At 40.1% G+C, this 27,042-nt stretch overlaps 1 protein-coding gene across 5 annotated transcripts in view; it reads right to left on the reverse strand.

Annotated features, from left to right (window-relative positions):
* Window positions 1–27,042, reverse strand: part of LOC143208262 (adhesion G protein-coupled receptor E3) — a 144,270-nt gene that overhangs the window by 35,613 nt on the left and 81,615 nt on the right. For all 5 annotated transcript variants that reach the window (XM_076422523.1, XM_076422522.1, XM_076422520.1 and 2 more), the window contains one exon: window positions 544–649. In XM_076422523.1, the coding sequence (XP_076278638.1) occupies window positions 544–649 (106 nt within the window). The remainder of the gene's footprint in view (window positions 1–543; window positions 650–27,042) is intronic.

Genomic DNA, 27,042 nt, shown 5'->3' on the forward strand with positions numbered 1-27,042 from the left:
AAAATCCTCCTAGAAAGCATTTTAAAATCGATTGAAATCCACCCCTTAAAATCCAAGAACAAAGCTGTGCGTAAACCACCATCTCGAATTTTCCTGCACACTCGAACTCTATCTCGAACTACGATCTTCCAGCTCACATTTAAGCTCTTGAAACTTCTCAAATTCCATGCGGGAAGTATAATCGCATTCGAAACAAATCCCCGGGAGCAGTGAGGAATATGCAATCGAGAACGGGGAGGAGTTTGTCGCGGTACAGGAATGGGAAAGCTGCGTGATTCGCGCGCCGACATATTTAAGAGTGCCGAGTTCGCGGGAAGAATGCAGTTAGTAGATTCCGGCTGCGAAATAGTTTGTTTGTTTCCGGTTGAAAAGAATTCAGAACGCGAAACGGGCATTCGTGCCAGTGTTTCGGTTCCCGGGTCGAGTGGCGCGCGCGCGCCCTGAAGGAAAAGGATGGCGGGAAACAGATTGAGAAAGAGAAAGAGAAGGGAGTGGGAGTGGAGAAAGGATTCCTCTCCCTCGGAAGAAGCTGTCGAAACTTACCTGAACGCCGCCCACTCCAACGATGAAGAGCAGTTGAACCATGAAGAGGGCTGCCAAGAGATTCATAAGGGTCGTACCCGCCAGGCTCCTCAGGTCCGAGAACAGGCTGCAACACAACGAGCTCTCTTATTCCGACTTCCGGGAAACCGTGTCGCGCGTTAATTATTAGTTCGATGCGCATGAAACGTTCGACAGAATTCGTCGAAGTGAGCACCAAAATGAAAATGTTCTACATCAATTGCACGGAACGGAACCCGAAGAGAAAGTTCTGTCCTCCTAATTTCTGTAAGTTGGGAATCTCTAAACAATCTTCTTGCTATATATTTTAAATTGTACCCAGGCCACTGTTTTTATAAATACATGCAATCTAAGGGAACCCGGTTATTCGACCGTGATAAGGTTATTGTTCATAAATCTGCAGACTGTACCCCAAACAGATTATTACAACGTTCGACAGAAGTCAGACAACATTAGACAAACAGCACTTTTTACCACGCTTATATTAGCTTGCCGATGAGCTAGAGACGTGAAACTTTAAACATAGCTCAGAACTGGATGACAATGCAATATTAAAAAACAAATTTTTAAAAAATACTGTGCGTCTAGGAGAAAAAAATAATTGTTTATATTAGCTGTCACACTTCGCCGCGCGACGCTCGGTAGTACGTCATTGCGTTCAGCGATCCCCACTCTGCGCGCCAGGGGGCTCCCTACTTCACTACGTGTTCCCACTCCGAAGCGTTCCCCACTTTACTGGCCCACTTCACACCGAGAGAGCTCATTTAAAAAGTTTTTTTTATATAGTTTTCCCTAAATAAAACATATTGGTCAAAGTGAAAATGTTTTACATCAATTGCACGGAACGGAACCCGAAGAGACCGTTCCGTCTTCCTAATTTCGGTAAGTTGGAAATCTCTAAACAATCTCCTTGTTCTTGTTTGAAATCTAATTATTCAGGGGTAATATTGAAATATTTTAGAATAGTATTTTTATAGAAAAGTTTAATATAAATCTGCGGACAGTATCTCAAGGAAATGATTGCACCAGGACAAGCTTTACGCTCGAAATCCGAAATATGAAATCTGTATTTTCGATGTAAACCCGTGAAAAATTGCAGAAAAGCGCGATCCTATCAAACGATTCCTTCGTTCCCGAGGCCCGTTCCCCGAGAATCGGAAAATTTGCAATCGTCCGAGGAAAAGGATACCAACGGAATCACGAAATTCGATTTGCGATACGGTGTTCCAGGTTCTTCTACACTCCCACACACTGTATCGTCCTCTTTCTGCAAACAGTCCCGCGTAGGCAAACGAGAAAACAAAAGTTCCTTCTTTCCTTCGGTCTATTTTTTTTTCTGCGTGTGACTATTCGATGGGCTGTATCGAGAGGTGCGCCCTCCACGAAATTGGATTTGTTCTTTGGAGCCGTTCACACTCTCCGAGGACCATGATATCAGTTTCCATTTCTATGACGCTTTCGCGAGACCGTGATCGTAAACGCAAAACTTGTGAAGAATTTTTTTACAACCTTCTACTCGTTATTCCTGTTCGTAATTTTTTTACGAGGTCGATTACAGATCAGGATGAGCGCAGAAAAATTTTCAACAAGATGCCTGTGCTATTAATGCTTGAAAAAAAATTGTTCAACACGGACTGTTGACTTATAATACTATTACGAACGTAATTAAGGCCTTTTAAGTTCGAGCAGAATTTTTTAGGAACACAAGATGTTTATTTCAATCCCTGATTAAAACGGACGCGGTACTCTAATTAGCAAACAAAGACGGCGAAAAAAGAACGGCTAAAATACAATGCGCTAATTAGGAAAATTAACAGGCTTCGTAACACAGTCGATTCCTTTCCGTAGAAGCGCAAAAACGAAAAACTCGCGTTCGACCTGCAAAAGGTAAATTGAATATAAATCGTTCCAGGGAGAAAGAGATAGTATAGTTTTATTATTCTCATTTCGGTCGGTGTTTTAAGCGAGGTGTAATGATATTAATTGATTGCGTGTCACGTTGACCGTCGTCGGACGCACATTTTCATGAAATATTCGACGAGGACGCGATCTGTCGTACGTAGGCGTGAAACGAGCGGGACGCGCACGACGACACGGAGTCGACGCCGACGCCGACGCCGATGGATGAGAAAGTAGGGGAAGACTTCGCACGAATGGCTTCGCGAGTAATTCGTCGGGAATGAATAATTCATAAATCAAACAGGATGGTCGAGGTTGGTCAAGGTGAAACTGTACGCAGTCACACTCGCCTTCCCTTTTGTTTGCTCGGTGTAACCTCCGTGCTGCGCGTTTTACGGAATCCCATCGATTATTTTTTTTCTCTCTGGAAACTCGCCGAGAGAAGACGCACCGATCTGGGGTATCTTTACTCGCCGTAAGATGAAAGCTGTAAGAAGCAGCGTGGAAAGTTGATCGTAAACAGCTTTCCTTGCCGGTGTTTATCGCGGAGCTGCGACAACAGTTTCTATCTCGCTATCGCTTATACATCATCTATCCCTCTTGTCAATTTGAATAGACTGCGGACCTTTATGCAAAATAAACATTATCAGCACCGACCTCTTTCATAATCTTGATCGACTGAAAATTATTGGCATTTTCAAATCCTTTTTTACTTTGACTGCTTTAAATTATACATTTTTTGATTGCGAGAATAATAATCTTGATGGACTGACGAAAAAATTATTGGCATTTTCAATTTCTTTTTTTCTTTGACTACTTTCAATTATACCAACTCCACATTATCTGCATCGATTGCTAGAATAATATTATAATTAAAACAGCTAGAATATATTAAAATTCGATAGAATTTAGTATCATTTTTATTTGCTTCGGATCTAATGCGAAGGCTGTTCCCATTAAAAATACAAATTTTATTTCATGCCACCTCCTTAAAATTTGTCTATAAAAATTGAAAGTTGCATAAACATCCGTAGTTTAATAATAATCTTGATGGCCTGAAGAAAATTATTGACATTTTCGAATCCTTTTCCTTCGACTACTTTAAATTACATGAACTCGGTTTTGTTATAAATGCATTAAAACCTCATTATCTGCATCGATTGCAAGAATAATAATTTTGATGGACTGAAGAAAATTATTGACATTTTCGAATCCTTTTTCTTTGACTATGTACTTTGTTTTGTCATAAATGCACTAAATCCTCATGATCTGCATCGATTGCAAGAATAATAATTTTGATGTACTGAAGAAAATTACTGACATCTTCGAATCCTTTTTCTTCGACTACTTTAGATTATACAAACTCGGTTTTGACATGAATGCACTAAATCCTCATGATCTGCATCGATTGGAAGAATAATAATTTTGATGGACACAGAAGAAAATTACTGACATCTTTGAATCCTTTTTCTTCGACTACTTTAGATTATACAAACTCGGTTTTGACATGAATGCACTAAATCCTCATGATCTGCATCGATTGGAAGAATAATAATTTTGATGGACACAGAAGAAAATTACTGACATCTCCGAATCCTTTTTCTTCGACTACTTTAAATTATACAAACTCGGTTTTGACATGAATGCACTAAATCCACATGATCTGCATCGATTGCAAGAATAATAATTTTGCTGTACTGAAGAAAATTACTGACATCTTCGAATCCTTTTTCTTCGACTACTTTAAATTATACAAACTCGGTTTTGACATGAATGCACTAAATCCACATGATCTACATCGATTGCAAGAATAATAATTTTGATGGACTGAAGAAAATCATTGACATTTTCGAATCCTTTTTCTTCGACTACTTTAAGTTACTCCAACTCGGTTTCGTCATAAATGCACTAAATCCACAGTCTACTAGTTCTACGCTTTTTGTTATGAGCGAAATGAATTCTGTTCATTCGCCGGACATCGTTCACCGTCGACCATTTTAGCCTCTGGTACTTTGTACAGCTCGGGAACATTTTTAATACAGCGGCTCAGGATTTCATTTCGAGTTCGTTGCGCTTTAAAGGATCGCGAGAGTGACAGTTCGCCGGAGGAACCCTACGAGAACCGGGGGAGAGAGCAACGTTTATGAATATTTGAGAAGTAGTCGAACCAAACGCCGGAACGTGGAACGAGAGAGGGGCTTCTTTAGAGACAATATTTGTCAACCGGTATGAGGATTTCTCCGGTTTACCTCCAGGGGGTTCGAAATTTGTATCCAGCTATCGGGATCGTAACCCTCCTCCTTCAACAATGCTTCTCGTCAAAATTGAAACGAAGACGGGAAGAGACAGAGAAATAGTCTGGTTGGCTCTGCGATTCGTTTGATCCCGGGGACCATTCAATTAATTCTCCGCCGCGAACGTTCGTCATCCGAGAAACGGGGAAAACCTCTACTAGTAAAGGGAGAGCATTTCGGGATTACATATTTGCATTTCTTCCATTGTATCCGCATTCGAAACCGCCGCTGTTGCAAGCCACTTTCGTCCACAAAGCAACCGGAGACGGAGATCCTTTTCACCGAATTAGAATAATCCTTCCATTGGATAGTTGTGGCATAATATGTATACATATGCAGTACGATTTTTAAGTTACTTTTCCTTTTCCTTGAAATATCTCGAAACAAGAAATGTATGGTTAGACCACTTTCTTAACCCATAGCACTTGAGTAGTGACTCAGATTCACCACTAAACATTACTGTAACAGTGTTCAAAATATTATTTACATTATTAAATGTGTTGCTACTATCTAATCAATTATTAAATGTTTAAGTAATGTAAATCGAAAAAGATCATATAGAATGAAATTATTCTAGGTCGGAAGAAATGTTTAATTTTCAAGTTAAAATAGCTCCGAGTGCAAAGGGTTAATAATGGGCACATACAGTACCGCTCAAAAGTGGACGCTTGCGAAATGTGTAATAGCTACGCATAAAAGTTACTTAACCATCTAAAATAGTGAATGAAATCGATATTTATTACTTTCTTATGGAATATTCTACGTTTTAAGTGAAAAACTACCTATGTGGAGACTTATCAATAAACTGCGGATTTTATGCATTTATAACAAAAATGGGTAAGTCCAATTTAAAAAAGATTAGAGGCGAAGAGAATTTAGAAACACCAATGTATTATTTTTAAGCCGCTACGATTATTAAAGAAGGAAAGAACTTTTTCCTTGGCCTATGTTTTCTAAAATTCATGCAGAAAATTTTTATTTTGCATAAAGATCCGCAGTCTACTTACCAATATTAGGCTAAGATTAACACTAATCGCAGCAATCTTTCTATTAGTATTTTATTATTAGTATTTGTATCGAAAAATTCTCTGAATTCGCTCTGCACTTTAGAAATGAAACAAAGTGAAACTTGAAATCCTTTCAATCACCGAGACCGCTCCACTAGATTTCGTATTTGTGGATAGAAATTATATTATTGCATTTTTATTATACAGGTGTCTCAAAATTCCTTCAACATCCGGAATAAATTCTAATATGCTATCATACCACAATATACATAATAATTATAATTACAATCGACAAAATGGTTCTAAATATTTCTCCTACTAATTTAAACTACGTTTTGCAGAGAAAAAGGAAGTGTCCGGATCCTTTTGAGCGGTAGTGTATATGTATAACAATTTCACAAGAAAAGTTTCAAGAATATATGTATATATACCATAGATACATTTCCCCAGAAACTGGGAAAACATTTTTGGCCCCGGAGAAGGGGACGGTCCGGAACGGTTCGACCGTCTCCATAAAGTGTCATCGACTTTGCATACAAACCTAACGGGACCCCCGAGATGAAGGGAGCTTTTTGTACGCAGATTCGCCGTAAACGAAGAACGAGAGTCTGTGATGATCGTTTAGGGCGCCCAGTTTGCTCGTCGAGCAGTCAATTTCGCCGCTCAGGGCCGGAAAAAATAGTGGGAGAAACGGAACGAGGATAAAGGAGCTCCGGACGGAGTTTCTCATTTTTTCCCCCGAGGGGTTACGTTATTTCGAGAACAGCCTGTTTGCGAAATCCATCGACGTACGCGACTCGTAGTCATCGGGAATATCGACAAGCCCTCGACGCCGAACTCGAATTCCTCGCGGATATAGGTTTCGCGTAGAAGGAATTTTAATAAAAACGGGGTGCGGATCGTTGGTTATCGGCCGATCCACGGCTTCCTATCCACTCGATGGTTTCGAACTCCTTCGCACTGGCTGCTATCCACCTACACAGTACTACACAACCTTTGATCAATGCCGTCTACTTCATCGAAATAGGAAATGAGTCCGGGACCATCCTTTTATTCGATCAGAGATCAAAGGCGGGCAATCGCGGGGATCCTCCGCGCCGGTAACTACTCCGTCACACCGAAACCGTTGTCTTCCGAATTCTCCGAACTCTATCACAACCCTTATCCAACAGAAATTCTCTGAACTCGATCCCCTCAAAATTGTTGCGTAAAACATTTATGCATCATTTAGTTACGTTTTAAAGAACTACATCTCGGGACACGGACAGACGATTCGATGCACAACATGTTTAGTTTCTCATCCAACAGAAATTCACTGAACTCGTCCGATTAAAAATATATGAATTTACCAGTTATTTCAAACGAAATTAATTCAATGAAATTTTTACGATATTGTGAAAAATGAACCGTTAGATAGCGATTATTTCAACATTACATGGAATTCATTTAGTGTTAATATCCCTCTCCTTGAAATACCTCGAAACAAGAAATATAGGTATCACTCAGACCACTTTCATAATTATGGGCACACATTTCAACAAATTAAACATCATTTAGTTACTTTTTAAAGAACTACGTTCAAGAAATATATCACTTGGACCACTTTCATAATTATGGGCACACATCTCAACAAATTCAATCAGCAAATTAAGCATCATTTAGTTGCATGTTAAAGAACTACATTTAGGAACACGGACAGGCGATTCGATACACAACATTTTTATTTTCTCATCCAACAGAAATTCACTAGGAACTGGTTCCCCTGAAATTGTTGCGCAAAATATTCTATAATCATATCTCAACAAATTTAAGAAATACAGGGTGTCTCAGCTGAAGGAGGCCACCTAAATATCTCCTCTATTTTTAATGACACAAAACAGAATTTATGGCATACTTTAAATGGTATCGAAGGAGGAACATCATAAAAGAACAATTTCTTTTGTCCGGTTATTTTGTCAGTTTTTTCAAGGTCATCATTATTTTTTTATCGGGAAAACTTATTTCTTTTTATTTCTTCTCTTATAGCGGCGGAGGAGATACATTTTAATATGCTTAAGTCATTAACAAGATGGAATAAAACAAAAACGTTTTTCCGATAAAAAAAAAATAACGATGACCTCGGAAAAGCTATGAAAAAATAACCAGTCAAAAAAATTGTTCTTCTATGATATTCCTCATTCGATACCATTTAAATTATGCAAAAAATATCTTTTTTGTGCCATTAAAAATTAAGGAGATATTTAGGTGGCCTCCTTCAGCTGAGACACCCTGTATATCATTTTCATAATTACGGGCACACATCTCAACAAATTCAATCAGCAAATTAAGCATCATTTAGTTGCATTTTAAAGAACTACGTTTAGGAACACGGACAGGCGATTTGATACACAACGTTTTTATTTCGGACGAAGATCCGCTGTCCAATTATAGGGTGGACTATAAGCGCGAACAATTTCGTCAGCACGCAGATGGCTCCACCATGTTGAACCGTTTATGGCGGTCGGAGGAGGAGTAGCATAGTTGATAAATCGAGGCTCGCTCAGAGCAGGTCTAGAAGCTGCAAGAGGCAGAGAGCCAGTGGAAGTGGATTGTTTATGGTCAGACGCACTTCGCGGCACTTGTTATGCGAATCCACTTTGCGCGGCAGTTTCTTTTTTGAAAGATGTCTCGGACGCTGTGCATAAACCTGCCCCAAGAAAATTTTCGAGCGAACAACATTCGAAACGGAGTTTCATCGGGGATTTTCTGGCCGATGGTATTTCACCGTTGTATGGACCGCCGAGAAATTGGAGTTGCGGAAAACATACGCGCGGCCGCAAGCTCTTTACGACTTCGGGGAACCTTTGCGTTGCGTCTTGGTCGAGGGGTTCGACCTCTACCGAAAAGCGCATCGACGATTTCTCGTTCGACTTGTGAATAATTCATCCAAGCGAACTTTGAACGGCAGCCATCGGCCAGAGGGGATCGTAGAAAAGCCAGGTAGAAACTCGAGGCTTCGTTTGTCCGTTCAAGACAAATTTCTCTCTGTAGATCGCAACCAAGGGAGAAACCGTTCTTACAGATTTCCTATATTTTATATTCAGGTAAACTACAAATCGTACCGAATGGAGAAATGTTTGATTTACGAGTGAAAATAGCTTCGAGTGCGAAGGGTTAACAGAGGTTCCGATCTGTTGAAAGCGAGCAACAACCTGGGCAACGCTTTGAGAAGAATTGGCGGAGGGAAAGCTTGCGGTAGAGAGAGCCTTTGAACCTGGACCTGATTTAATCGCTTTTTAATAAAGCGTTAAACAACCATTTTTTTACTCTCCCTTCGTTTAACATGCTTCACTTTGCTCGAAGGTTCAACGTCCGGATCATTAAACTGTGCATTTTATACGTTTAGGACGAAAATGTGTAGAGCGGTGTCTCCGTGTGGCGTAGGATTAGATGTATCAGCGAGACGATACTGATTCGATGATTATACTTCTTTGTTTTTCATTGTTTCTCGATGGAAACTTTATCAGCGTGTTCGTCACGTTCTTCTGATTAGAATGAGACCAAACACGATACGATTCGGAGCGTATTTGCTTGTGCAGTTCGTGATTTAGTGGGAACTCGAATATCCGAATGGAATATGTGTTTCATATGTAGATATAATTCGATTTAAAATGACTCCATTCACATCACACGATGATTCGTGTCAAGGTAGATGGTGCACGTAGACATCAACCTATTTCTTAACAATTTTAATATCGCAAGAGAACGAAGAAAATGGCTTTTCCATGCAAAGCTTGTGTCGATGATATCTGGAATCCTGTAATTCTTCAAATATGTATGTAATATGTAGACAATTCAATTTAAAATGACTTGATTCACATCACACGATGATTCGTGTCAAGGTAGATGGTTCACATAGACATCCGTCTCGTTCTTAACAATTTTAATCTCGCAAGAGAACGAAGAAAATGGTTATTTCACGCGAAGCTTGTGTCGACGATATCTGGAGTTCTGTAATTCTTCGAATATGTGTTTAATATGTAGATAATTCAATTTAAAATGACTCCGTTCACATCACACGATGATTCGTGTCAAGGTAGATGGTGCACGTAGACATCAACCTATTTCTTAACAATTTTAATATCGCAAGAGAACGAAGAAAATGGCTTTTCCATGCAAAGCTTGTGTCGATGATATCTGGAGTCCTGTAATTCTTCGAACATGTGTTTAATATGTAGACAATTCAATTTAAAATGACTTCATTCACATCACATTATGATTCGTGTCAAGGTAGATGGTTCGCATAGACATCCGTCTCGTTGTTAACAATTTTAATCTCGCAAGAGAACGAAGAAAATGGTTATTTCACGCGAAGCTTGTGTCGACGATATCTGGAGTTCTGTAATTCTTCGAATATGTGTTTAATATGTAGATAATTAAATTTAAAATGACTCCATTCACATCACACGATGATTCGTGTCAAGGTAGATGGTGCACGTAGACATCAACCTATTTCTTAACAATTTTAATATCGCAAGAGAACGAAGAAAATGGCTTTTCCATGCAAAGCTTGTGTCGATGATATCTGGAGTCCTGTAATTCTTCGAACATGTGTTTAATATGTAGACAATTCAATTTAAAATGACTTCATTCACATCACATTATGATTCGTGTCAAGGTAGATGGTTCGCATAGACATCCGTCTCGTTGTTAACAATTTTAATCTCGCAAGAGAACGAAGAAAATGGTTATTTCACGCGAAGCTTGTGTCGACGATATCTGGAGTTCTGTAATTCTTCGAATATGTGTTTAATATGTAGATAATTAAATTTAAAATGACTCCATTCACATCACACGATGATTCGTGTCAAGGTAGATGGTGCACGTAGACATCAACCTATTTCTTAACAATTTTAATATCGCAAGAGAACGAAGAAAATGGCTTTTCCACGCGAAGCTTGTGTCGATGATATCTGGAGTCCTGTAATTCTTCAAATATGTATGTAATATGTAGACAATTCAATTTAAAATGACTTGATTCACATCACACGATGATTCGTGTCAAGGTAGATGGTTCACATAGACATCCGTCTCGTTCTTAACAATTTCAATTTCGCAAGAGAACGAAGAAAATGGTTATTTCACGCGAAGATCAACAATCGACTAATTTCTAAGGAGCGACCAGCAGAAGAACGGAATCCGACAGGGTTTCGAGACCGCGGGAAAGCTGGTGAACGTAATTACAGCGATTAAGCTCTCGGCGCCTATAGAGGAAAGTCGTGTAGCGCGATCGATCTTTCGATCAACGTCTCTGGTCCGTTGAATTTCGACAAGCTTTGTTAAGCGTGGCCGTCGATTCGAGGTGACGAAGAGAGCAAAAGTACGACGACGAAGATCGATCGATCGTCGAAGAGCACTGTGAATCGCGGGCCTTTCGAGAGGGTTCTCGGCCGAACAATCGTCGACGCCCGGGTCGCGACACGCCTCCTTTCTACGGATTCTTCGTGAAAAAAGTGTTGGGTTCCTTCTTCTACACCTCGACGGTTTGTTTCGATGTGCTCCTGTTCCGTGGCTTTCAGTGCCTCTGTTAATAGAAAGCTACTAGCACAATGAAAACTTTGAATAACCCGAGACGAATCAAGCTGAAGCGATTGTGTCTTTTTTACTGGCGCATAAAAGAATCTCGCGCTGCGCTGGCGCACCCCGTGCATTGCAGACTGAACACTTTGTTGTGTTACGACGCGACGCGCTGTGTGCTCTCGCGATATATTAATATCGTAGGAAGCAGAAGCAGCAGCACCGGTATCCAGCGTCGCCAACACGCGGTTCACATAGGATGCGACGCTTCGACGCTTCGCCCCGACGCGGCGAGATATCTGCGAGAGAGAGGGACTAACTCGATCAATTCAAGCAAACACAAAGAGCGCACAAGTGTTTAATATACTCGATATATTCGTTCGCACCGAATTGCTGAATGGAACTCGAGCGTATCCCGGCGTCCTGTATTGGAAACGCATTAAAGAAAGACTGGGGCAACGGATCCGAAAAATCGATCTCTTTTTTTACTGCTTAAATTAATATACCTCTCTCAATTAATACCTCTCTCCTTATGCAAATCAATTTTTACGCAACTGAACGTGCTTTCAGATCTCGAGCAGGTTTTCAAACACGTAAATGCAAATCCACATATGGATTAACAAATCCTATAAATCGAATTATTGCGAATTCCAACACTCTATATAATAGTATTGACTATTTTAATGGGTCGTTACAAACTTCCAACAAAAAAATTACGCAGGATTAACTCATAATATCAGTACCTTTATACCAATAGTTTTTTTTTCTTTTATGCATGTCCTTTCATAGTAATTTATGTTAAGTCTTTATTCTATTGTAAGTCTTTATTCTATTGTAAATGGACCTCGGTCCGTGCATAATAAATAATAATAATAAATAATAATAATATCTGCGAGAGAGAGGAACTAGCTCGATCGATTCAAGCAAGCACAAAGAGCGCACAAGTGTTTAATATACTCGACGTATTCGTTCGCACCGAATTGCTGAATGGAACTCGAGGGTACCCCGCGTTCTGTATCGGAAACGCATTTAGGAGACACTGGAGAAACGGATTCGAAAAATATCGATCTCTTTTTTACTGCTTAAATTAATATCTGCGGGAGAGAGGAACTAGCTCGATCGATTCAAGCAAGCACAAAGAGCGCACAAGTGTTTAATATACTCTACATATTCGTTCGCACCGAATTGCTGAATGGAACTCGAGCGTACCCCGCGTTCTGCATCGGAAACGCATTTAGGAGACACTGGAGAAACGGATTCGAAAAATATCGATCTCTTTTTTACTGCTTAAATTAATATCTGCGAGAGAGAGAGAGAGAGAGAGAGAGAGAGAGAGAGAGAGAGAGAGGAACTAGCTCGATCGATTTAAGCAAGCACAAAGAGCGCACAAGTGTTTAATATACTCGACATATTCGTTCGCACCGAATTGCTGAATGGAACTCGAGCGTACCCCGCGTTCTGTATCGGAAACGCATTTAGGAGACACTGGAGAAACGGATTCGAAAAATATCGATCTCTTTTTTACTGCTTAAATTAATATCTGCGAGAGAGAGAGAGAGAGAGAGAGAGAGAGAGAGAGAGAGAGAGAGAGAGAGAGAGAGAGGAACTAGCTCGATCGATTCAAGCAAACACAAAGAGCGCACAAGTGTTTAATATACTCGACATATTCGTTCGCACCGAATTGCTGAATGGAACTCGAGCGTACCCCATGTCCTGTATCGGAAACGCATTTAGGAGACACTGAAGAAACGGATCCGAAAAATCGATCTCTTTTTTTACTGCTTAAATTAATATCTGCGAGAGAGAGGAACTAGCTCGATCGATTCAAGCAAGCGGAAAGAGCGCACAAGTGTTCGATATGCTTGATATTCATTTTCGCCGAATTGCCAAGTGGAAAACGAGGATATTCGGCTGCATCGGAAACGCATTAAGATAGGAGACCCATATGCGAGATGTTCGCGGAAAAAAAGTGATCAGAAAATTGGTTTTTTAATCCATCATTTTACAAGGTTGTACATACCGGAATTTCGAATAGTTCCTATCCGCTCAGAGACATTTTCATTTGCAGTATAACATGGCCCAGTGATAAAGAGTACACAGAGAGGTACGTATAGCAACACGTTACACTCAAAATTGTTTGAAATTGTCATTTTCCCTCTTTCCCGCGCGGAGCCTCCATTGTGACAAGAATACATATAATTCAGAAGTTTCATAACGAAATTCCACTTGTTAACGATCTCACAGACGTGCTTGTGTTTGTCCGTCCAGCGAGGTGGAATTGTATACATGTATTTTATGCTGTGAATGTGTAAAAATTTTTGATAAGAGAAATTGCAAGTTCTCGTGGATCTGAACGAGCTCGGCTTACGTTACAAGTTGATGACTATGCGATCCATGGCCGCAGGGGTTAAAACAGTGTTAATTTCCTTTGGGCCACACCGTTTCGTACGGCTTTCCAACACGCACGAGGAAATAGGATAACGCGAAAGTGGGTTGAAAACGTGAGCGGATTCGTCGCGCCTTCATTAAAGCGCGTTAATCCGGCGAGGAGTTACAACCGTGCACCCTGTAACAACCGAATTAATGCTACGCGGCTAGACAGTCATAAACAGCTTTCCAGATAGGATCCAATCGAACGCGTTATTATTGCTCGCTGCCCACGTGTAACTCGCTGAAGCAGAGTTGTTAATACTCGGCTGTTATACCCGTGGAATCTATTTCTCGCAAAGCCGCTGCACGTGGCTGCACTCGTGCCAGCTATGTACAAAATGCAGGAAATTGAAACCGTGGGACCGGCCCGTGTTCCCTCGGCGCCCACGCGCTCAATAAAAATCAAGATAATAAAAATACGCGACCGGAGCAACTATAAACGTCCATCTGGGGCAGAAAGAAAATATTCCGAAAAATAAGTTATCGAGATTTCGCCTGATCCGCAGAATATTTTGGGGGCGACCAACAAAGAAAATATTCTGCCTCGAGCAGGAAAAAGTGAGCAGCAATTTTGGAGGCTTAGAACGTCACTAAAAAATTTGCCAACAACGAACGCGCCACTTTCCGAGCTAATACATAATTCCCTGTGATCCGACGAGCCCGTAACGCAACAAGGAAAATATTCCGCCTCGAGTCAGAAAAATGAATTATCAAGATTTCGCCGGATCAAGTAGATCCAGCGATCGTGCTCGAAAGTTGGCCGACAAAAGCGAGCGCAGAATATTTTTAGCGACCTAATCCTCTCCAGCTTCCCGAAGGAGCAAAGAAAATATTTTGGCGCGATGTACACCGCGGTGTGTAAACTTGGAGCGTTTATTGGTTGTCGGAGGATCGACGTTCCATTCATCGAGAATTTCCCGGGCCGCTTATCACTCTAGGAATACACACCAGAGCACACCGGAAACTTCGGGAAACTCCGCGCTGCCGTTATAAATGGAGCGACGAATGTGTCCCGACGAGATCACCCGGAATCGAATCGATTCGTATCAAATGGTATCGAATCGACGCGAGACGAGCGTCTCCCGTGCTATACACACGACAAAGTTTCGATATCGCGACACGATAGAGAGAGCCATGGACGAATCAAGTCGAGCCGAGACTACGACCGCAACCAACTTCCATGGATCGCGTGCAATCGATCAAAGTAATTTTCCTCGGCCTTCCGCCGCCGGCTATTGTGCTGAATGGACGGAAGGCAATCACGACATCCCGGGATCCACCATCGAAAACTCTAATGAAAATGTCTTTGATCGTGACCAAGCCCTTCGAGAAGATTTCGGTGTTTAGACCCTTTCACTGAGTTTGAATCAGCTCGAATCGATCTGTAAAGGTATACGAGCCTTTCGTGAACCAGAATGATTAGCCTCCTTCCGAGCCTAATGAGAACTCTGCCGAAATACTCCAACGCTGTCCAATTTGTCGTGGATAAAAAAGTTCGTCCTCCCCTGAAATTCCCCATGCAGTTCTGAACGTGTACGAAAATACACATGCCACGTGAACCGTGTAGTAAGAAATTAATCCTCATCCCCGTCCCTTGTGTCAATTTGACACGGTTTTCCCGAAATAAGTTATACTGTTCTGTTATATTTGTAGGTAAATTTGCCTGAAACTTCGTGATTTTTATTTTTTTAATGCGCAACACGTAACCGAAAAACTTAAGATGTAATTTGAATTGAGAAACATATTGAAAGATAACTGTTTACCTTGTTATTTCATCGATTTTTTAACACTGTGTCAATTTGACACCGAGGGACAGATCCAGTTCGTGAAATGAGGGTTAAGGATCCGTGAATATTTCCGTCCTCGACTTTTTCGTGTACCCCGCGTAATTTTTTTTACTGTTTTGAAGTTTTGTAAATATGGATCCGTTCGGCACGTTTGTCTCCAGTGACTGACGCGTTTATGTTTTTCTATCGAAGTGTTTTCGACTCTGGCAAACGAAAAACATAAACGCATCAGTCGTCGGACTCGAACGTGCCGAACGGATCTGATTCATTCACGTGCCACGTGTACCCGTGAAACAGAAGGGTATTAATCATTACACGGATTAAGATCCGGATTCGTTTGCTACACGCCAGTGTTGGGCAAATTTGATTTTAGATAATAAATAAACGTGTGATTTTAATTGAAAATAATAACTAAACTTTTTATTCAGATAAAAGTAATTTAAATAATTTCAAAAGTGATCTATTTATTATTTCTTATTTGTAAATAAAAGATTATTTATTATTTGGATTGAGGTGGGAATCAAATAAATAGTTGTTGGTCTTCCCTTATTTCTTGTATTTTGTATATGAAATGAATACACGCGCGCGTTTTTTGTCTGCTATAGCAATCTTTTCAGGTATACCGCCAGTGGTCGGGTCCGTCCGTAGGGTCTATAGCTGCCTATAAAAAAATACAATTCAATTTATTATTTGTCAATACAAATAATAATTGAGATTGTATTTGTAAATGACGATTAACTTTATTATTTTAAATAATTCATTTAGAGAGATACTTGCTCAAATAATAAACAATTATTATCGCTTTTTATTTGAATATCCAAATAACAAATAATTTGTTATTTAAATCTTTATTTAAATAGATTTATTTATTGCCCAACACTGCTACACGTGAAGAGATGAAATCTTATTAATTAAATCGGTCCTCTATGCGTATATACATCCCTCAAATGGTTCGCAGAATTTTATTTTATTCAGCGAGAGTCAGCAAGAATTTTCTACGTTCGTCGACGATTTTGTAAACGAAACGCTCCGCTGATAATCCTACCCCTGTGCTTTTAATTCTCGGTTGAACGATGCGAGCGGAAATGCGTTTTTCATCGAGGAACGACTTACGCGCGCGAAACCGGGAACAACAATTATTGTCCCGCGATACACGGGAATGGGGTAAGCTCGCGCCGCCGACGGAACCAAAGGTTCTATTGTCTTCCGTAAATCCTTTTTTCCGCGGAAAAATTCCTCTTCGAACAACGAACAGGATATATGGACATTTGTCCCGTGGAATATATAGCATTGGGTCGTCCAAAAAAAAAAGTTGCCAAATTGTGAAAAATTCGACATACATATAAATCCTGTTAGATGAATGAGTTTCCAACAGAATCAATTGAGAACGACTTAAATGACTGATGACTACAATGTCATCATTAGACAGCGGATTTTATGCATTTCTGACAAAAATAAGTAGATATACAATCTAAAACAGTGAAAACATATTAGAAGAATTTAACAACACGATCATATTATTTTCAACGTATTAAACATATTAAAAAACAAAATAAATTTATATTGCATTCCGGTTTGTTGCAATTCAGATAGAAAATTTTTATTTTGCATAAAAATTAAAAATCCGCTGTCTAGTCATGATTAATTATCTACATCAGATGCAACGTAACTGGTGTTTATCGAGCATACATTTCCTTCATTAACACTGAACCTACCGAGCCTTAAAAGTAACTCGTACACACACACATGTTCCCTTATAAAAATGGTAAGATCCATTTTATTTAGACTTTGTGGGGCTCCTATTATAATACGTGGTCTACGAAAGATATTTATACAATCAATTCTTATAAAATCATTTTTATTATTTCAATAATTGTAAAATAAGAAATCTGGAACCGGTAATTTTGACCGGTGATGGTAGGTTTAGTGTTAATAACTTCGGAACGCTGAAAACAATGCATTGATATTCCACCTCGTGGTTTTCAACGTGCATTAATAACACACGTGCATTTTATAGAGTTCGTGTCATTTTAAGTTTTAAGTACATGGGTACACGTGTATTTCAAACACATGCATGTGTGCTTCCCCAACTTAATTCGTATAGTTTTTAGAACATTGATATTCATTTATGTATCGAGACTATAGTTTCACAAATTCCGCGGCTGTTGGTACAACAATAGATTCAAGCATTATTTTTAAAGTGAATTAGTCGCGTGGAATTGATATAAGGTGGAGTGGGGTAAGAGCGCCCTAGTTTTTGCAGAGTTGCACTTTAAACTGATGTATTTTCAGTCTGGTATGAAAAACTTAACGCTCTTGGTATCAAACTCTTGCCATAGTTATTACTGATGAATTAGTATTATGTAGGATTCTAGTTTTGCTTGAAAATTATCATTTTGATAGGATATTGTACAAAGTGTCAACTAGGATGCACTTACCCCGAAAATGGGGCAAGAGCGTCTCTGAGAGTTAAAAATACTTCCGAACTTTGTTTCATGTGCTACGGGGCAAGAAAAGAATGATTAACAAGCCTGCCAGAAAATGCTTCTTATTGCATTAAATTATATTGTTTAGTTTTATAGTTATCCATTTTTAAGCAAACAAGTACTTTTATGCTGAAATATGAAAAGGCATACAGTGGTATTAAAACAAAGTTTAAAAGTGCCTTAGAACCATGTTTCAAGTGTTACGGGGCAAGAAAAGAATTATTATCAGGCTGCAACAAAATGCTTTTTATTGCATTAAATATATTGTTTGGTTTTATAGTTAGTGTGGATTTATAGTGGAGCTGCGAGCATGGATGATAGCGGCGCGCGGTGAAAAGAAACCAGCATTCGTGACAACATTTCGACACATACTAATGAAAAAGTACATACAGTGGGTGTACAAAGTATTCGTACACTTTCTCAAAACTAATAACTTTTTTATAATTGTACCAAACGACCTGATTTTTTATAATCAATTAGAAGCATTGGTTTGCGAAATGATATGCAAAAAAGATTTTACAAAAATCATAATCTACAAGGTTAAATGCAAAAATAAAAAAGGCAGTTTTCAAAACTTTTTTATTTTGGGTCCTTAATGAAAATTTAAAATATATGTTTTGTAGATCGGTACACAGAACGTAAACACAGCGAAAAGCGAAAATTCATGTTGTATATCCTATATATAATATCCTATTTTTAATTAACTCAAACAAGAGGAGCGTCACCCATATTTGGGTGACGGGGCCCCCACAGAAGCATACCCGTCACCCAGATATGAGTGACGTGGCGATCAACGTGTTAAGCAAGGAAAACACCTTTATTCTTGGGCGACATCTATGTCGAATAGTTCATACTAACTTATACTACATTAATAAATACAAGCTAGAAAACTTTCGTTCATATTATAATAAAACTAACCGATTAACGCACTTGCTCCGTTAACGCACTTACCATCTGACTACAACATTAAATTCTTTCAATCTTTAACCGCAGAATGGAACGAGCTTTCCAGCCGCTGGGCTCCATTGAAATTCCTATTGCTTAGAACGGGGAAAGAATGAGCGAGCGAGACGAACGCGAGGACGGTCATTGTCGGGTTTGCAAAACTGCATTAATGTCGCTGTCTCGTTAGCGCGAGCCGGTTCATTTCGGTAGTCGGTGCCGCGGCGATAAGCGACTCTTTCGTTCTCTGGGACGGGGCCGAGCTGAAAAGAAAACGTGGCTGCCGCCTAAGAACACAAAAATGGCATTCTCCGTGAAAGAGCATCGACGGGGGAAGGCTAGAGTGCCCGAGAGCCGAGGACCCGAGGCTGCAATTACGATTTCTTCGAAATCTGGGACAGCGTCGCGTTGGCGTGCTCCTTTATAGGAGAGCGGAGTGGTTGCAGTCGGGATTTCGCAGTTGCATTTGCAGTCGCAGTCACGGACGCAGTCCCGGGGACAATAGAACCCGGCTCGATCCCGTTCCAACGTTTCGCCCCATTCATCGCGAGTGTCTTCCGCGATGATTAACACCGACAAAAATCCGACCCGGCTTGTCTAATTACTTTTCACGATCGCGACTCACCTGCAGCTCTGCATCCGATAAGTTGCATCGGTGTCGGCCTCTGTTACAGACCTGCGCTTTTCAACAAAAGCGAGGAAGCTTTGTTCTTGTCGCAGCTCCCCGATTTCAGCGAGAATTCTTTAGGCATTCATTTTCAGCGTGTGACAATTATCGAGGGAACAAAAATATTTCGAATTGACTCCTGTCGCTTGCAATCGAACCGATCGCTAAAGATTTTTATTTATTCTTCTTGTAATAACACTTGCAATCAACGGAAAGTCTGCATATTTTGGCAGGAAATAAGCAGGTTTGCTAATGCGTATCTTGTTTGTTAGTTCCTGCTAGAGCAGCGTTTCGGCGCTGAGCGGATTATTTGATTCGCGCGAAATAATGGCGAATCGGGCTCGCGGCGCGGCGCAACAAGTACGCAACAATGCGACGGTAACGCGATAATAGGGATGGGAAACGCGTTGCCGAACCATTGTGCGCGAAATTTCGAACGCGTCCTACACGCTATCGACTCGCGCTCGAGTTTATCAGTGAGATCGTCGCCGAGGCTTTATACAGACGATGCAGTTTTTGTCCATAGGTGGTCTTTGCGAGGGAAAACCCATGGAAACCGCAAACGTTTTCATTATAAGCTATGAATTTGCAATGGAGATCACGAATCGGAGCGCGCCGTGGCTCCCAGCGTTTTTCATTCCCACGCAGATTATTCGGCAGAGCAACCGCCGCATCCCTGTTTCTAATAATTCCTTGTATGTACATCGTATCTCGTACAAAAAAAATCGTAATATTACAGTAACTCTCGTCATTGGAAATGTCTGATGTTTTATTAAAAGATATTTCATGTAAATAGACAGCGGATTTTATGCGTTTATGACAAAAATGTTAATTCAATTATTTTCAGTCTATTAAACATATTCAGAAAGAAAATAAATTTCTATTTCGCTCCAGTTTGTTGCACTTCAGGTAGAAAGTTTTTATTTTGCGTAATGATCCGCTGTCTGCATATAAAGCAGAGTTGTGCAAAAATTTAATCAACGATTGACGATTAAATTTGTACTTCAATCGTTAATCGCAATTAACAATTAATCTCCTAGTTTAGTCGTTGAGATTGCGGTTAACGATTAAATATTTATTAATCGTTAATTGGGAATAATGGTGAAATTTCTACTTTAGTCGTTAATTGCGATTAACGTTTACATTCCTTTCAATTGTAATCGTCAGTCGGATAATTGATTAATGATTAACTGCTGAAATTTAGAAATGAAATACGGAATCGAAACTGTATGAATACTGACAAAATGTAAACTGAGTTTTTATTGAGATATATTTCTGTCAATTCTCTCCATCTCCGCTCTCTGACTCTATCTCCCTCCTTATTACAATTTATGGATAGACCGTAGGGCGATTAACTTCATCAACCGATTGAATCAGTCTCCGCTTTTTCGATGATTTCTTCTTTTAATCAACGATTTACGATTAACTTCATCAATGGATTGAATCAGTCGCCGATTTTTCAACGATTACTTTTTTAATCGTACACATTAATCAATCAATCTTGATTAAAATTTTAATCAGGGTCCCTCACTGTTATAACCAAAAAGAAAAAAAGTCATGGACTAACAAGTATTTCATCGACTAAAATCGTATTGGTTACAGATAAGGATTATAAGTAACCGAAAATTTTTTCTCTTGTTGGTAAATGTTATCGTTGAGAGAAATTTATTTCGATTACTTATAACAGTTATCAATGAGAGAAATTTATTTCGATCGCTCATAACAGTTATCAATAAGAGAAGTTCATTAAATAAATTTCTCTCGTCGATAATTGTTATGAGTGATCGAAATAAATTGCTCTCACCGATAACTGTTATGAACGATCGAAATGAATTGCTCCCACCGATAACTGTTATGAACGATCGAAATGAATTTCTCTCATTGATAACTGTTATGAGCACAATCGAAAATACATTTTTCTCATTGATAACTGTTATGAGCGATCGAAATAAGCTTCTCTCATCGATAACTGCTTTGAGCAATCGAAACAGTTTTTCTTCACCGATAAGAGTTATCGAAAAGGATACAATTTTTTGGCCACAAATAAATGTTACTTGTAACCAAAAAGTATGAAAATCGACATTTTTTAATCATTTTGTTCTTCGAATTTTTTTCTTGATATTTTGTGTAGATTATCTTAAATTTCAATAATGGCCAACTTTTTATTCATAATTTTTATCGTTTAGAATAACTTTGGTCTCTGATTTTAATCGATTAATATCTAACTCTGATATAAAGCAACCAATAAAGAGGTGCAATAAGAGTTACGTAGATACTTAGTATACCTACTTAGATAGTATGTAATAGAAAGAGGTAACAAACAATGGGAATGAAAGGTTAAGATAAAATTGTATTGGCTAGAATTATGTAAATATATTATTATTATATGTATATTATAAAGCGACCAAATGGAACAAGTAATGCTGCTAGAATTAATGTTGTCGGACATAAAGTAATGGTGTCAGTTGATGTTATTATTGCTCGTGTAAATCCTGTGCGAGGAACGTGTTTTTCATCTGCGATCGAAACTTCCGTTCGAATAGAATGTGCGAGGCACGTCTCGTTTCAATGGTCTCCCATCCGAGACAGGCTCGCTAATGGTCTTTGTACTCGCAATATTTGATTAAACGCAGCCCGTACCGGCTTGCGGTGTATGCGAAAAATCCGATAGTGAATCGCAGATTTTCTGAATATTATACCGTATGCGGGAGATGAACGGAATTTAGCGAAACAGTATCGGTATTGCAAATAACACGGGATGAGGTTGGGTCCGATATGTGATATAAAAAGTACCCGTTACAATATAAAATGTTCGCAGTGTGTTCCCCGAATAAAATATTACCTCGAATCAATATTATCCTGGCAACGTTCTGCAATGGATTAAATCTTTCGTTTTCCGCAAAAAAATCTTCAAAAACTAGAATATCAGCTCAACAAAGGATCGATGGAAAGCAAAATTGAACCGCGCCTCTCTTCGGTGTCTTGTATAAAGAGGTGTATATTATTATTAGACAGCGTATCTTTATGAAAGATCTATAGAAAGATCTATTACAAAAGATTTATGAAATAAAAATGTTATAGCTGAATCGCATGAAACAGGAGTGAGGTAGAAATTAATTTTCTTCGTTAATATGATTAATAGGCTGAAGATAATATAACAGTATTTTGAAATATGTTTTCACTGTTTTAAGTTACACCTTCTCATTTTTGTCATAAAATGCATAAAATCCGCTGTCTAATTATTATTATTGTTACGAGCCCCGAGGGTTAGACAGCTATGCGTGAACCGAGGATAGTTTGGGTTGAGAGATTTGGGTCGAGGTAGGAAAGGTACACGTAGGACTAGACCCGATGTCTCTTTCATCACCGGGTCGCCACTATAAAGGTACACGTGGGACTAGCCGATGTCTCTTTCACCACCGGGTCGCCACTATAAAGGTACACGTGGGACTAGCCGATGTCTATTTTACCACCGGGTCGCCACTATACATACATAGGATACGGTCATGGTCCGCTGTCTTGTAACTTATTGAATTGAATGGATACACCTCGAGCTCAACACCAATGCTCAACTGAGGAGTTACAAAACGAGAGCTTTGCTCCTCATAGATGAGGTTGGTGGAAGTTCAACAGATTTCCCTCAATCTTCGCTCAATATACCAAGTGGTAATACTTCCGGATTAAATCGACCTGAGAAGACAACTCCCTAAGATCACTCCCACTCCACAGAAAATTGTACAACAGTTTATCAATCCCTGTGACTTCAATTTTATTTTACTTTGCCTTTTGTTTTTGTTTTTCATAAACCTACATGATTATATTCAACTGTGTAAATAAAAAGCTTACCTTAATGTTATTAGTATGCGTAATAACATAAAAAAAGATAATAAAGGTAATAAATAAATAATAACTTATATAACCTAAATACATAGACCATATCGAAGAGTGCAATGCACTCAAACTACAAAAAATAATGGCCAAATCATTTAAATTACATGAACTGCACAAACTTTTACCTCCATGAGTCGCGCGAATCGTACGATCCACGCGATTAGAATCGCGGCGATTTCAGTGTGCGGCTCTTCATTTATTTTCATTGGAAATCACGTGGAGGGGGAATCGCATGCGACTGGAATCACGTCGACCGAATCGACGATCGACCCGTGTGTGGACGGTTCATGCGACGGACGCGATTTCCGACGAGCCGATTTCAGTCGACCATGAATCGACCCGTGTGTGGTTCTCCATTCATTTGCATTGGAAGTCACGTGGAGGGGGGAATCGCATGCGACTGGAATCGCGTCGACCGAATCGACGATCGACCCGTGTGTGGATGGCCTTACCCTTAGCGTCCTTAGCGGAAGATACATCTTCAGCACGAACAAATAACAAAGATATTCCTGTTCACAATAATCATTCACAATAATTTAAAAAAGGACATTGTGGTGGCAGAATAAATCGATGGCAGTCGACGATAAAGTCCGTCAAAAACGGTTTACAATCCCGCGCGGTGACGCGGAGGGCTCGTTGCACTTTCAATTTCAGTGGATGTGAAATCGCAAGGTTTTGCGTCTCGATCGTTCGACCATTCGACGACGCGATGGCTCTCCGGCGAGCTGACAGCGATTTTAATAAAATCGATGCATCGGGGAAAACGAGGGAGGTGGAACGATTGGTGGCATTCCCCGAGGTCCATGGCTCTCTCTCTCTCTCTCTCTTTATACTTTCTGGCGTCGCGACGACGATTCCACCTCCGCCGGATATTGCGCGACCACGGTTGGATAACCATCGGGGTTGAAAAGAGCCGACGCGAATCGAGGTGGACAAGTTTTTCGAGCAGGCACAGCTTGGATCCGCAGGCCCTCCACGATCGAAAACTCGACAGGGCATTCGTTATCGCGACTCTAACTTCACTGAAAACTTCCCCGTGAACTCCCTTCGGAAAATCTTCCGGCAACTCTGCGAAACATTGTCCCCTAACCGAAAGAAAAATCTCGAGAGATTTTATTTTTTGGGACATATTCTCGGAACCAGACCTCTCTGGTGTTCCATGTACTGACAAAACTTAACTCGTATATTCTACTTCAGGGTATTCTCAAGTGTATTCTAATATCTGTAGTTGCCAGGAAGAACGCCGTATGTCACGTACTTTCACTTTCGAGATATTGCCGTTTAAAGTTGTGATTCACAGAGGACATCGGTTAAATTGCGTTATTCTTTACTGAGGGGAATATGATTACCCTCCCTCTGCCAGTACCGGAGTCACGTGGCATAGCGTCGTAGAAGGGAAACGGTAGAGTGGGAGACACGTCTTATTTAAACTTTTTTATCCGTTAGATAAGCAACAGAACATTGTTCTTGAATTTTTTGGAAGTGGTCACTCGAAGGGTTGCTTGCAATTCCCACCCCTAAAAAATTAAATGATTTTTTTCTACCCTTAATAATTTGATCACAATGGTGAAAAAAATGTATGATATGAAGGAGGTAAGTTCGAGTATTTTCGTATTTTTTTTATCCGAGTATCTTAATTAACAAGCGAGAAAAAAAATGATACAGTTAAGGGTATTTACCCTCATATCATCCTTATAAGAAGGGTTAGCGACTTAAAATTTTAGGGGGTTATCTTTCAACCTAAAACCATTGTTTTCCGCACGATATCCGCACAATTGTGGGTGGGGCCGCTACACCTATCTTAGTCTGCTAGGCCCTTTGTGGAAGTTCATTTTTAAGGTTTTGGTCACACGGTACGAATGGGACTTCGCCACGTTTCTCGCAACCGTAACAGTCTCCAATTTTCGCGCAATGGATAAAAATCGGCCTTTTTCTCGTTCCCGGAAGATAAATTATTATTCCTCGGTTGGCTCTCGGCGGCCCGCGCGAAATCACTCGAGATGAAAGAGCGTTTTTCGTAAAACGTTCCTCCAAATGGAGAGGTTTCATTATTTTCTCAGACGATGTGGAATCGATTGTTCGAGTTCCTCGCCGCAGGAAAGAAACGAAAAGACGCGAACAATTCGTGAACAGGATCTCGAACTCGCCCTCGGGAACGGTTAATAAACTCCTCGGAGAAGAATCGCGCGAACTTTCGACGCGCATTTTTCATTCTCCTTCGACTCGATTCGTTTTTCCAGGCAGCGAGTTGCTCTTCCTCTCGTTGAAATTTAATTGTCTGCGCCGAGAGCTCGATTGCTTTTAAAAGCGCGAGCTACTTTCTCGAAGCGCAAATTGCTACGAGCGAATTTGATCCGGTATTCCTGCACAACTTGTCCGCGATTTCGGTTTCAGCTCTGGTTTCGTTTCAACTTCGACTTAACGAGTTGCTCGATGTTTCGCAGCTGTATGGGTCGTCGTCGATTGTCGTGCTTGCTCGTTAAGAATTTCGTTCGTAGAATCCTCGCCGAAATGCTCGTCGAATGGAAATCCGTCTTGTTTATTCGTTGGGAAAAGGTAAACGAGCGCGCCGGATAATTCGAGGTAAGTGCGCTCGAAACGGTGGAAATTGCCGCGCGGATCGAGACGGATCATGGCAATTGCGCGCCACTCGTGATTTCATAGTCGCCGCTAGGAAAAACGATTTTTTCCCGCTTTCGATCTCCCGATCGGCCAATCCAGGTGGAAAACAATCCTACACATCAGATGCGGCTAATGATGTCGACTTGTGTAGGGTAAGCTTGCTCAAGTCGTACCACTTAAGAAAAAAACCGTATAAAACTTAGGATTTATCAAATAAATCGAAATTAAATGTGTTATTCAAAACTTGTGTTAATATTGTTGTTATTTATTACAACGAAATTAGAAAATATATATGCTTTCACGTAAAATAAACTAAATCTTTAAAAACTTACAAGGAACCGGTTTCCTAAGTCGTACCACGTATAGCCTAAGTCAGGCGTGGGCACGGGTGGAGCCCCTCAAACGCCTGCTTCCCCCATCAAGCTTCCTTTCGGTGGCGCTCCTCGTGGCTCCGCTGCACGAGGCCTGCGCACTGCTTGCGACAAGCGAAACGCGTCCTTCCTACATAGCAACGACGGATGCTGGTGGGGGACACTGGACGCTGCGGTGGGGACAGTTTTGCCTCAATTGAGGCAAAATTGCCCACGCCTGGCCTAAGTCGTACCTAAGAATTCAATTAAGCAACAATAATAATTAAAACGTATTTTTCATTAATCTCTTTACATGACACGTAGGTATTCAGTTGGTACAAACATCACATACAAATTTTTTTGTTCTTTTGTCAACTCCAGCGCATACATCGTGCACCCATGATTTGCATTTCAAGCATTGAATCATGTTTTCCTCTCCCGATCTTCTCCACAAATAAAATAAAACCAATCGCTTTTCCTTCTTTTTAATTTTTAATGCCAATTCCTTTTTATTAATTACTGCGTTTCTTCCATTTGCCGCATTTTTTAT

This window comes from Lasioglossum baleicum, chromosome 4, assembly GCF_051020765.1.
Source record: "Lasioglossum baleicum chromosome 4, iyLasBale1, whole genome shotgun sequence".
Classification (NCBI taxonomy): domain Eukaryota; kingdom Metazoa; phylum Arthropoda; class Insecta; order Hymenoptera; family Halictidae; genus Lasioglossum; species Lasioglossum baleicum.